Here is a 13,741-nt window from a genome sequence, read left to right as displayed (position 1 = left end):
CACCTCTGAGAACACACAGGGGTTAAAAGCAGAGCTTCGTCCCTGGGAGTTTCTCTTGGGACTTTGAGGGAAAGAGGTCGGATCTCCCTCCCCCATCCAGCTGCTGCTGCTGGGTGGGGGAGGGGCAGCCATGTGGTAGGCCTGGGCCTGGACAGAGATGGGGGGGTGAGGAGGCCCGTGAGGATGGAAGGGTGGAGGAGCCCCAGGAGACATCGGGCAGCCACCCCCCCCCAGCCCTCCCAGGAGAGAGAGAGAGGGAGAGCCGGCGATGACGGAATGTGATAGCAGCCAGCTGAGGAGGAGAAGGGGGGGGAGTGCAGTGAGAAGGTGCCCGGAGCAGCAGTGAGTGTGGGAGTGCCAGAGCTCTGGGACAGGCAGAGACTGAAATTTTTAACCCTTTTCTTACATGATTGAGACCTTGCGAAATGCTGATCCTCCTGGTGCTGAATAAGAGAGATAAGAGATGAGATAACAAGGACCTGGCCCGAGGGAAGTGCAGAAGACTCTTGAGTGGGGGGAGAGATGACGGAGTGGCCTTTTGGCTGGACTTTTCTTGTGTGGCCACAGACTGAACCAGTTATATTCCTGTGACACAGAGACTGCATTTAGGGGGAGGCAGTGCCTCAGAACCAGGAGGGTTCAGTGTGGGTACCCCTCGGCCCCAGGGGGTGAAAAATTGGGGGGGACAGATGTCCCAAAGCAGAGACTGTGCCTTTTTTGGAGTGAGACAAGGCATCCTTAAAAGACAACCCTAAAAGCAGCTCTGGTCCATGCACAGTGGTGAGGGCACTGGGCATGGAAGGGAAGATGTCACGATGGCAAAAGGATTTTCCGGGCGGTGCTGAGTGACATGGAAGTACATGAGGTTTCAGCGTGTTTCCAGGGGAAGCCTATGGTGCAAGAAGGACTCCTCTCCTCTTCATGAACTGAGGATTGAGTATTCTAAAGGGTGGTGCTGGACTGAGAGTTGGTGATTTGGGGGAATGTATGGCATTGGGAAATTATGGTGGGGGGGGAGAAGGAAGGTGCTTTTGTAAGGTTTTCAATTTTTTTTTTTTCTTTTCCCTTACAGTTTTTTCTTCTTTTCTTGTAGTTTAGTTAATAATGTTTTCTTTATTTCTAAGCAGGAGCCTGCTTTGCTCATTCCTGGTCACATCTCACAGCAGACACCAGGGAGAGAGTATTCTCATGGGGGCACTGGCTCTGTGCCAGGGTAAAACCATGACAGATGGGTGGACCACTCAGTGGATAAGGAATTGGCTGGATGGTCACACTCAAAGAGTTGCAGTCAACAGCTTGATGTCCAAGTGAAGACCAGTGAAAAGTGGTGTCCTCAGGGGTCAGTGTTGGGACTAGCACTATTTACCATCTGTGTCAGTGACATGGACAGTGGGATTGAGTGCATCCTCAGCAAGTTTGCCAATGACTCCGAGCTGTGTGGTGCAGTCAACACGCTGGAGGGAAGGAATGGCATGCAGAGGAACCTGGACAGGCTTGAGAGGTGGGTCTGTGCAAACCCCATGAAGTTCAACAAGGCCGAGTGCCAGGCTGTGGATGCTGACAGTTTAGTCAGAGAGAGAAACAGATAACTTTCCCACGCATCATCCTGGGGAAGTTGCGAGAAAGCTCAGAGAAAGAATTAAAACAATTCTTATCTTAATCTCTCCACCTGGTGTTTGTGAACATGTGGAATGTTTGTACATGATGCTTATGGTAAGATAAAATAACGTGTTGTTCCTAATTAACCAATGGTGTGAAGGGTGTTGTTTAAGGACCAGTGAGGTTCTGGGTGAACTATCCTGTCTATAAATATGTGCAGTTTCTAATAAACCTTGCTTCATGCCTTCTAAGAAGCATTGGAGTCTGTGTTGTCTTTTCCTTGATGTTCCTAACTCAACGGCGGCACAAGGTCCTGCATCTGGTCGGGGCAATCCCAAGCACAAGTACAGGCGGGGAAGAGAATGCATTGGGAGCAGCCCTGTTGAGAAGGACTTGGGGGTGGTGATTGATGGGAAGCTCAACATGAACCAGCAATCTGCACTCGCAGCCCAGAAACCAACTGTGTCCTGGGCTGCATCAAAGCATGGCTAGCAGGTTGAGGGAGCAAACAGCTCTTGTGCAGGCACATCCTGCAGCAGAGCAGGAGATAGCAGCAATCAGTGAGTTTCTAAAGGCAGGGTAACCCCAGGAGACCATCAATACACATGTGGAGCTTGAACAACAGCAGCTGACTCAGCACGGGCCAGGCTAGGAGTGACAGCAGCTGATTTAAGCTCAGTCTGTCACTCACAGAGGTGAACAGCTCAGGTGCAGGAGCCTCCAGGGAGCACGAGAGACCAGAAGCATAGCAAACAGAGGGGGCAAACAGGACATGGCATGTCAGCCAGGGTGGGGTGCAGCAGTTTGCACTGCAGTTGACAAGGAAGGGCTCCTCTCAATACGAGGGCCAACATAGTAGCAGTACCAGAGAGCAGGAAATAGGAGCACCAGTTAATGCCAAGGGGCAAGGGAAGCCCTTTCTTTCCCAGTCTTACTAGTGTGAGCTCCCAACATTATGGTGATGACACTGTAGAGCTTGTTCCCCAGTGGCTGTTGGAGTTGCTGCACCAGTGACAGACCTTCTGACAGTACATGTAGCTCTGCAGGCCTCTGGTTGTAAGGAGTGCCTGATGCCTATCTGGGAAGCTGGGGCTGAGTCATCTCCTCTGCAGAAGGTGTGTCCCTGTCAGGGAGCTATGTCACCAGGTCAAGGAGTTATGTGAGGAAGCAAGCAGACCGCAAAGCATTCATGAAGATGAGAAAGTGATAGGATATTCTCAGAGACCCTACAGACTCAGGAGTTTCAGCCCCCCTCTACATTAGAGATGCACGCAGGCTCCGTACCATGTCTTAAGAAATTCAAAGTCAAAAGAATGCTGGAAACTAACCACTCTGTACAAGGAAGAATTCTCTTTTTCCTCCTGAAGACTCGCTATTAACAAACAGGTTTAGTGCCCTCTAAGCCAAGGAGCTGGGTAAAGGCTTCAAGCAAAGCAGTAATATATCTTAGTTTTGAGATCTTGCAGGGGAAAAAAAGCTTGGGAAGCAGCTGAAAAGAAGCTGTTTGTCAGACGCCAGAGCAAAGGACTACAAGCCTACTTAGGTATGGCCGGATGGTGTCAGTTATGGATTGACAGTTATGGAGTACTGGCAAAACCCTTGTATGATCCTCCACCAGAAAATACTTGGTATGGACTCCTGAGAGTCAGAGGGTCTTTGAAGCCCTAAAAGAACCTTAATGACAATGCCTGCACTGTGAGTCTCACATTTGAACCAAACCATTTGAGTTATTTGGGCATGAAAAGATGCACCTGGCACTAGGGGGACTGGTGCAGCATTTGGGGTCATGGAAGCAACCCGTCCAAACAATTGGAACAAAAAGGAAGACAGGACATCACCAGCAGGATAATGTTGAGCTGCTTAAAGTAACCACTGCTTTGAACTCAGCCATGTTTCTTCAGGCTTCAGAAGAAGCCCAGAGACCTTTGTACCATGACTGCCTGGTTAGACAAGTGTGTTCTGGCAGACTGGATCTCAAGAGCAATTCCATCCAGGACCAGGAACTGCACCTATACACCAGTGGGAGCAGCATGGTATGAAACAGAAGATGGGCAGCTGGATATGCAGTGGGAACCTCGACTCAGACAATAGAAGCCAGGCTTTACCTTTTAACACATCAGCACAAAAAGCATAAGTAATGACTTTACAATGAGTGCTAGAAATCACTGAAAGAGTAAACAGATGGACTGATTAAAAATATGTTTCTGGAATAATACACATCCATGAAACAAAATGGAAGGAAAGGGGATTGTTATCGGCACAGAAGTCTCCTATCAAGTACAAAGAAGAAATTAGTAAACTACTACAGAGTGTGCAAAACTCAGAAGAAGTGGCCATGATGCCCTTGTAAAGCCCATCAGTTTGGAGACTCCCCAGTTAATACAGGGAATCAATTAGCTGACAAAACAACAAAAGAGGTTGCTGAAAAAGGTATCCTTGCACTAATACCTAGCAAAAAGTTGAATGTCTGGGAACAAAACAAAATTATAGCAACCAGGACAGGCAGTTAGCCCCATCATTAGAAGCTATGGGAAATCCCAGCAAGTGATTGGTAACCTCATGTGGGCAGGTAATTGTACCTCCACAATTAATGTATAAGATAACAGAACTAAAACATCAGGAAACACATTAGGAAATAGAAAATATGGTGACTAGTTTATCAAGGAACGTAGTTAGCACAAAGATGACAGAAAATAATAGATTAGTTGTCGAAAAATGTGTGATTTATTTTGCAAAATAATCCCAAGAAAGGAAAAAGGCCACTGTTGGGATAGTAAAACAGGGGAATTCACTAGGTGATAATTGGGAAATTGATTTTGAAGAACTGCCCAGGCAGAATGGGAACTGGTACATTTTGGTATTGGTAGATACTACTTCTGGATGGCCAGAAGCTTTCCCATGTTGTACCAACAAGGCAAGGGAAGTCTCAAAAGATTTGCTGAAATTAATATTTAATAGCACTGGAACTAACTCTTTTAAGTCTTAAAAGGTACAACACTGTCAACAGATCATTGGGGCTAGACTTGCCTGTACATACTTTCTGACCGGGAGATACAGTGTGCATCAGAACCTTGAATTTTGGACCAATCCAGGAGAAGTGGAAGGGACCATATCAAGTCCTCCTGGTAACCTACACTGCACTCAAGGTAAAAGGAATCAAACCCTGACTTCATCACATGTGGGTAAAACCAGCAACCACACATTAAACACAGCAGAAACAAGACTGACTAACACCTTGGAGGTTTTTCATCTAAATCCTATAGTTTTAGGTATAGAATGTGATTTTCTAGGGGTATGCTATTTATTGGACCTAGATGAAGATGATAAATAATTGCATATTTATAATAATAGAAACTATGACCTTAAATTCTTGGAAGGGGAATATGGTCCTTAAGTCAGATTACAGAATGCAACTTCTATAACAGCTTGTTTACCAATACCAACCTCTGCAGAAAATTCAGTTCCATGGGGAACTTTAGTCAGCAATTTGACAAAAATCTGGGAACACATGTGAGAAGGACACGAAAACTATAGTGGGATGGATATAAAAATCCATCTTTACTCCTCAAATATTTACCTTTAGGAACAGACTAGCTATACACAATTTTACTCTAGAAATGGAAGCTTTAGCAAATACAACTCAATTGGGGTTTGCTGAAATAAATGACCAATTGCAAGGCACAACTAAAATGACCTTACAAAACAGATTGCCTTTAGATCTATTGCTACTACATGAACATGGAGTATGTGGATACTTGAATTTAAACAACAGTATTTGTTGTGTGCACATTCTGAATGTGACTGCTAAATTGGATGATCAGATAGAGAGGATAAAATTAGTTGCTGCATCTAGCAGAAAATTAGGGACAAAATTAGAAAGTAACTGGTTAAATAAAATATGTAAAGGACTTGCATTTTCTCTGAGTGGTTGGTTGGCCTCATTTTTGCAAAGCATAATTGTGATCATAGTAATAATTGTGATTACGATGTTTGCTTTAGGTTGCATAAAAAACATGATTGCTAATGCAATGCAAGGAACTTATACAATGTTATTAAAAATCAAAGTGAAGCTTATGAAGGCTTAAAAAGACAAGCTTCACAAGCCTCAAAGGGGGGAATGTTACCAGATGAAAAATTGTCTACACCTGGTGAGCTAAGACAATGCTTGTTCTTCAAAACCCACTGGCCTACAGAACTGCACAATGCCCATTGTGTAAGAAGGAGAATTGGAAGTTCACCAGTCCCAGTGCCCTGCCAACTTGACCAGGTCAGGTATTACATTGGGGTCCCTCAATCACTAGAGACCACCAGAGACCCCCAGGACAAAAGAACACATGTGTAAAGGGGAGGGAAAATGTGTTAATGATTTCCGGAAAATTATTATCATATGTATGTTTATTCTGGGACAATCAATGAATATGTATGTAAAATACAGTATATAAACAGAAACTTTCCTGTACTCACTGTGCTCAACTTTAGGAGGAGCTATCCCCTCATGCATCCGGCCAAATAAAGAATGCCTGCTTCTTAATGCTACATTGGTGTTAAGGAGATTTTTATTTTACCAAATTTTTGGTAACAGAATTATGTTCTGCTTGACCTCATACTAATAAACAGGGAAGACCATTTTGGAGATGTAAAGGTTGGGGGTAGCCTTGGCTGTAGTGACCATGAGATTGACAAGTACAGTATCATGCGAGGAAGAAGCAGGGCAGCAAGTAAGATTGTAACCATGGACTCCAGGAGAGCTAACTTTAGCCTCTTCAGGGATCTTCTTGGAAGAATCCCATGGGAATAAGTCCTACAGGGAAGAGGAATCCAAAAGACCTGGTTGATATCCTCCTGGCTCAAGAATGGTACATCCCAATGAGCAAGAAATCAGGCAAAGGGGACCCAAGCAAAAGCAGGAAACACAGGAGATGGAAGCAGGGTCAGGCCACTTGGACTGAATATAAAGAGGTTGTCAAAGTGGAAATGAGACAAGAAAGGCCAAGGCCCATCTGGAATTAAATCTGGCCAAGGATGTCAAGGACAACAAGAAGGGCTTCTTCCAATACATCAGTAACAAAAGGAAAACTAAGGATAATGTGAGACCATTACTAAATGAAGAGGGGACCCTGGTGACAGAGAATGCAGAGAAGGCAAAGTTACTGAACATCTTCTTTGCATCAGTCTTCACTGACAAGACCAGCCCTCAGGGATCTCTGACCCAGGAGACCAGGGTAAAGGAATGTTGGAAGGAAGACCTTCCTTTGGTCAAGGACAGTTGGGTCAGAGAACACCTAAACAAACTTGATATTCACTAGTCCATGGGCCCTGATGGGATGCATCCATGAGTGCTGAGAGAGCTGATGGACACCAGAGCGAGGCTGCTCACAATCAGCTTTGAAAAGTTGTGGCAATCAGGAGAGGTGCCTGAGGACTGGAAGAAAGCAAATGTCACCCCAGTCTTCACAAAGGGCAATCAAGAGGACCCAGGGAGCTACCAGCCAGTCAGCCTCACTTCAATCCCTGGAAAGGTAATGGAGTTCCTCATTCTGGAGGCCATCTCTATCCACATGGATGACAAGAAGTTGATCAGGAGTAGTCAGCATGGATTCACTAAAAGGAAATCATGCTTGACCAACCTGATTGCCTTCTACGATGAAATAACTACATGGATGGATGAGGGGAGAGCAGTGGATATTGTCTACCTTGACTTCAGCAAGGCTTTCAGCACTGCCTCTCACAACATCCTCATAGGCAAACTCAGGAAGTGTGGACTGGATGAGTGGACAGAGGTGCATTGAGAACTGGCTGAATGGCAGATCCCAGACAGTTGTAATCAGTGGCACAGGGTCTAGTTGGAGGCCTGTAACTAGTGATATCCCCCAAGGTTCAATACTGGGCCCAGTATTGTTTAACTTGTTCACCAATAACTTGGATGAAGCGGTAGATCCCTCCTTAGCAAGTTCGCTGACAACACAAAGCTGGGAGGAGTGCCCAATACCCCAGAGTGCTGTGCAGGCATTCAGAAGGACCTCGACAGGTTGGAGAGATGAGCAGAGAAGAACTGTCTGAAGTTCACCAAGGCAAATGCAGGGGCCTGTGCCTGGGGAAGAAAAACCTCAGGCACTGGTATAGGCTGGGGGTGGCCTGCTGAAAAGCAGCTCTGCAGAGAAGGACCTGGAGGTCCTAGTGGACAACAAGCTGTCCATGAGACAGCAATGCCCTTGTGGCCAAGAAGGCAAATGGGATCCTGGGGTGCATTAAGAAGAGCATTGCCAGCAGGTCAAGGGAGGTGGTCCTGCCCATCTACTCAGCCCTGGTGAGATGGCATCTGGAGTGCTGAGTCCCATCCTGGGCTCCTCAGTACAAGAGATACATGGAGCTCCTGAAGTGGGTCCAGTGGAGGGTGACAAAGATGATTAAGGGACTGGAACATCTCTTTTATCAGAGAAGGCTGAAGGAGCTAGGCCTTTTCAGCCTTAAGAAGAGAACTGAGGGGGGACCTCATCAATGTGTATCTGTATCTGAAGAGAGTATCATCAAGAGGATGGACCAGGCTCTTCTTGGTGGTGCCAAGCAATAGGATGAGAACCAACAGGCAGAAACTGATGCACAGGAAGTTCCACCTGAACATGAGGAAGAACTTCTTTACTGTGCGGGTGACTGAGCACTGGAACAGATTGCCCAGAGAGGTTGTGGAGTATCCCTCAGTGAAGGTATTCAAGAACTGTCTGGATGCAATTCTGTGCCATGTGCTCTGGAATAACCCTGCTTGAGCAAGGGGGTTGGACCAGATGATCCACTGCAGTCTCTTCCAACCTCAACCGTTCTGTGACTCTGCCCTCCTGCTCTGCTCTTCTGAGACCCCACCTGGAGTACTACATCCAGTTCTAGGGCCCTCAAAATAAGGATGTAGACCTGCTGATGCAAACACAGCAGAGAGCTGATCAGAGGGCTGGAGCACCTCTCCTATGAAGAGAGGCCGAGAGAGCTGGGGCTGTTCAGCCTGGGAAAGGCTCTGGGGAGATCTTAGAGCAGCCTTCCTGTACCTAAAGGATGCCTACAAGAAAGCCAGAGTGGGACATTTCACAAGTACATGTAGTGATAAGACAAGAGGGAATGGCTTCAAACCGAAGCAGGGTAGATTTAGATTGGATATTGGGAAAAAATTCTTTACTGTGAGGGTGGTGAGGCACTGGCATAGGTTGCCCAGAGAAGTTGTGGATGTTCCATTCCTGGAAGTATCCAAGGCCAGGCTGGATGGGGCTCTGAACAACCTGGTGTAGTGGAAGGTGTCCCTGTCCATGTGTATTCAGTTTGCATGGCCTGGATTTGGTAGTGGTGGGGGGCTACAGGGGTGGCTTCTGTGAAAAGCTGCTAAAAGCTTCCCCCATGTCTGGCAGAACCAATCCCTGGCAGCTCCAAAGATGGATGTGCTGCTGGTCAAGGCTGGCCCAATTAGAAATGGTGGTAACGCCTCCGTGATAACATATTTAAGAAGAAAAGTTATTGCACAGATGTAATTGCAGCCAGAGTGGGGTGAGAATATGTGAGAAGAAAAACTATGGAGACATCAAGGTCAGTGGAGAAGGAGGCGGAGGAAGTGCTCCAGGCACCAGAGCTGAGATTCCCCTGCATCCTGTGGGTAAGACTATGGCGAAGCAGCTGTCCCCCTGCAGCCCATGGTGTGAGAGTCTGTCCAAATTTTCCCTCATCTGCCTCACGATCATCCTTGGGAGACCACTGAAGAGAAGACCCCCCCCGTCTAAAATATCTGGCTCTGAAGGAGAAAAGTCACATGCCAAGGGCCCTGAGACCTGAAAGCTCAGTGTTAAGCTATTGTTTTCACAAGTGTGTTTTGCTGTATGCTAAGAAGAGGGCACCATGCCCCGTTTGCAACAATAGCAGCTTTGGAAGCTGTCCCATCTCTCGGCCTGGCTGGACTTCTCCTGAGTTTCAGGCGGTCTCCCACCAAAGACCCTCACCTGTTTTACAACCACCGTGACAGACAGACGGAGATGTGAGAAGCTTCTCCACCAAGGACTGAGACATGAAACTCCTAAAAGGCCCCTCTGCTCCTTCCAAGGACTGGGACTGAAACCCCCAACCCAGGGGAGGTGTGTGGGGGGAGGCAAGCTGACCAAAGCGAGATGTTTGCCTGCAGGTTGTGACCACTGGACCAAGAAAACAATGGCTCTCGCTTACTGCTGAGAACATAGACTACCTGTTACATCTATTCCCTATTGTATCTGTTTCCCCCCCTCACGATTTTCAATAATAAAAACCTCTGAGTTAGCTAGAGCCTTTGAGATCTCCCCAGCGTAGCAGGCAGACCCTCGACTGGCCTGGACCAAAGGACTTCGTCTCTGCGTTGGTAGCTATATCCCCTTTCTCTCGCTCTTTCTCTCTCTTTCTCTATCTTTTTCTCTCCCTTAATCCCTCTATCGCATTTTTGCTGTGGTTATTTCAATAAAACTGCATTTGTTTTGATTATCACTGCAAATCCCCTTGTACCATGTTGGTTTTTGCACTCTGAGATCATTCCTACGAACCATCAGGGTATCTGTTCACTAGGACGGATCCTGACACATGGAGATCAATGGGGATGCAGAGATCCACCTGCAGCCTGTGGAGGACACCCATGCCAGAGAAGGTGGATGCCTAAGAGGAGGCTGTGACCCAATGGGAGGCCCATGGAGAGAGGAGCCCTTGCAGGAGCAGCCTGTCCTTGGATGACTGCACCCCATGGAAGAGTGATTCAAGCTGTAGCAGTTTGAGGACTGTTGCCCATGGGCTGGACTCACATTACAGCAGTTCACATTTAGCTGTTGCTCGTGAGATGGACTCATGTTGGACAAGTCCATGGAGAACTGTCTCCCATGGTGAGGGACCCCACAGTGCAGCAAGGGAACGACTCCTCTCCGTAAACAGTGGAAGAAACCATGGGTAATGGACTGACCAAAATCCCCATTCCCTGTCTCCTTGCACTGCTGGGGTAGGAGGTAGAGCTGGAAAGGAGGGAGGGGTGGGGGGGTGTTTTTTTAAGGGTTCATTTTACTTGTCATTGTCCTGCTCTGATTTTTTTAGCAATAAATTAAATTCATACTCTAATTAGAGCCTATTTTGCCCACTATGGTATTTGATGAGTGATCTCTCCCAGTCCTTGTCTCAACTAATGAACCCTTTGTTAAATTTTCTCTCCTCTGGCTGGCTGCGGAGAGGAGTGAGAGAGCAGCTTTGGTGGGTGCCTGGCATTCAGCCAGGGTCAACCAACTACACCATGGCTGGGGGGTTTGGAATGATCTTTGTGGTCCTTTCCAACCCAAATAATTTCGATTTCTGGTGGGTTAAACACAAGAGTCTGCCTGCTCAATGCCACTGGTGTTTTTAAATGGGCACTGGTTTAAAAAGCATCACAACTAAATTGTAAAGCCTATGAACTAAGTGCCAGTTCAGGCAGTTTCCCAGCACATTTAACCCCAACTTCAGTCTGACCTGCAAAAGCAAATGAGAACAGCTAGCTCATTATCTAACCTATTTTCTCTGCCCTCCAAAGACAGTCAAGATGTCTGATGTGAGCATTTATCCTTCCAACATGATCAGAGATAGGTGATGATTTTAATGACAGAAGTTAGATTGAAAAGTAGATTATTTTATTCACAGACAGGCTGTTTCTACAGTGCAACTGAAAGCAGGGATCTATCAAACCCAAACCACCCCAATTCCACAGACCATTCATGACTTTGTTCCAGCTTCTCCTTTCATAGAAGGCTTCAATTACTTCTCACCTCTATGCTAACACTGCTGCAAAGTCAAACTTCACAGGCTCTCTGCATGAGAATCTTCATCTACTTTCTAGCATATGAAAGCCATCACATAACAGGATTCTTGGCAGCAGTGCTATTGCTAGTCTCCTCTTAAGAGAAGCAGAACTGCTGCTGTTCCTGCATGTAGCACAACACCTACCCAAGATGTCCCTGTATACTCCGCTCAGGAAAGCCTGATGCTGCTTCCCAGCACCTCCCTCTCCCCAGGTCCACTAAGATGGAACAGCATGATATTTTCAGTCCATTACATGAAAATACCATATAAACTTTGCATTTACCCTGGCCACAGCCCAAACAGGAATGTGCAGAGGTTCTGAATTTTATTACTGTCCTGGTTCTGGCCAGGACAGGGTACCACCTCACGTCATGCGGGGGGCAGAGGGAGGGGGTGCCTTTCAGTCAGATAGCGTGAAACAAGCAGTTGGGGATAATGTCATGTTCCCTATGGTGAGTACTCACATGTGAATCATTCACCTGTCCTGTACACTGTTATTAATACTGTTCATTTTCTTATCTCATTGCTGTTTACAGTAAATTGTTCTTATCTCAACCCATGATCTTTACCTTTTCTGCCTCCAATTCTCCTCTCCATCCTGCCACAGGGGAGGGGGGAGTGAGTGAACAGCATGTGGTTTGGAGTGTTTCAATGGGAACACTAAATTGGGGAATACCCTTCCTAAACCATGGCAATCATTATTTTTCAAGCTGACTAGGAAAAAATCTGTTGGAAACCTTACCTGTACAAGTTCCTGGAGTTCTCTCTTTACATCTTCTAAACCCCCAATATCTTCCCAGGTAACTTGTGGTACCTCCACCACTGTCTCCCTAAGAGCAGAAGGGTTGCTCTGGCTCAGAGCCCACTGTTGTTAGAAGAAAAAGCATTATGTCAATTCTAATATTTTATGTTCACTTGCTTCAGATAAGCAATTAGACATTGCACACAAAAAGAAGGGTACTCCTCCATTACCCTGAAGTCATCCATGGTCACAGCCAGTGAGTTCATCACTTCAGCATCAATGGTTTCATCTTCTAGGTCTATGAGATCCATCTTCTTTCTGATAGCCTGAAGAGCGGCTTCTGAGCAAAGAGCAGCCAAGTCAGCGCCAACATGGCCATGGGTCTCGTTTGCCACCTGAAAGCAAAGCATTAACTATGACTCAGAAACACAAGCAAGCACTCTGCAAGGGCAATGCATGCTCTGGTCCCTCATTCAGAGGTGCAACAAAACTCTGAAGGACAGAAACATTAGTGCTTTGCTGTAAATTCAAGATAAGTGCTATCACATTTAGCAGCAACACTGCTGTTCCACCTCTTACCTGAGAAAAAAGTTGTACTGGAATAGATAGTGTGCAGAAAGATAACCCTGAAGACTGCAGTTCTTCATTCAGGATAGAGATTAAATCCATACAGTATTACTACAATGTTCAGCCAGCTCTGTGAGTGCTGTTTCAGACTTGCTTTATTTTTAAAGAGAATGCCACAGCAAACAAACACAGGACAGTGGCAAGGCACTTCCAGACTGGACTGGTACACATTCATTTCACTTAGCCACAGCATTCTTAACTAGCAAGTGAGGATTTTTGGTCACTGGTAATCTAGTTAGGAGGAAGCTCAGAGATCACATATTTGCTCAGTTTCACGCTGTCCTAAATGAGCAGAGGCAAGCTTTTGTAATAGCATGCTACTCACCTGTTCCAGATCCACATCATCAGCCAGTTTCATATTTTTTGTGTGAATCTGCAGAATCTCCAAGCGCCCAGTGGCATCTGGGATACCAATATCTACCTCTCTGTCAAAACGACCTGGGGAGTACAAGCACACATTGAGTTACTGATTCTGCAAACTAAAGGAGCTATAGTTAATATCTTCCTTTGACATAGGAACTTGATGACAAGCCACAAACAATTTCAGAAAATGCTAGAGCTTTGGGTTTCCCTGCAGCATCAATCAGCACAGTAGCAGAGTCAAATCAGAGAAGGCAGAAAGGTTTATAGCCATTTAGGGAAAGTGAGACTACTGCATTAAGTAGAGTTCAGGATTATATCAATACAGAGGATTTCTGGTTTTTTCCAATCCTAATTTATAGGAAAATATGCTATCCTAACCAACATACCATGGGACATTTTTATTTATTTCTACCTTTGTGTCCACAATTACTGAGAGATTAAATTTTTCAGAACTTTCACAGCAGCACCCAAGTGGTGAAAATCATGAACTGCCCCAATATCTGGGGAAGCAGGATACTCATGTATTACTGTAATATTACCTAGGGCATGTACATCTATCATTTTCTTCAAGCTATAGCTGTGCATTCAAATGCCTCACTA

The 13,741-nt window shown here is 46.0% G+C and overlaps 1 protein-coding gene across 1 annotated transcript in view; it reads right to left on the bottom strand.

The window, feature by feature from the left end:
* Window positions 1–13,741, bottom strand: part of LOC135460418 (transitional endoplasmic reticulum ATPase-like) — an 86,816-nt gene that overhangs the window by 55,464 nt on the left and 17,611 nt on the right. Inside the window, exons 10-12 of the mRNA XM_064737233.1 lie at window positions 13,104–13,216; window positions 12,382–12,546; window positions 12,153–12,274 (exon numbers count right to left, since the gene is read on the bottom strand). Coding sequence (XP_064593303.1) covers window positions 12,153–12,274; window positions 12,382–12,546; window positions 13,104–13,216 — 400 coding nt within the window. The remainder of the gene's footprint in view (window positions 1–12,152; window positions 12,275–12,381; window positions 12,547–13,103; window positions 13,217–13,741) is intronic.

This window comes from Zonotrichia leucophrys, unplaced genomic scaffold, assembly GCF_028769735.1.
Source record: "Zonotrichia leucophrys gambelii isolate GWCS_2022_RI unplaced genomic scaffold, RI_Zleu_2.0 Scaffold_41_468701, whole genome shotgun sequence".
In the NCBI taxonomy this organism is placed as follows: Eukaryota; Metazoa; Chordata; class Aves; order Passeriformes; family Passerellidae; genus Zonotrichia; species Zonotrichia leucophrys.
This window is presented reverse-complemented; position numbering and strand designations above follow the sequence as displayed.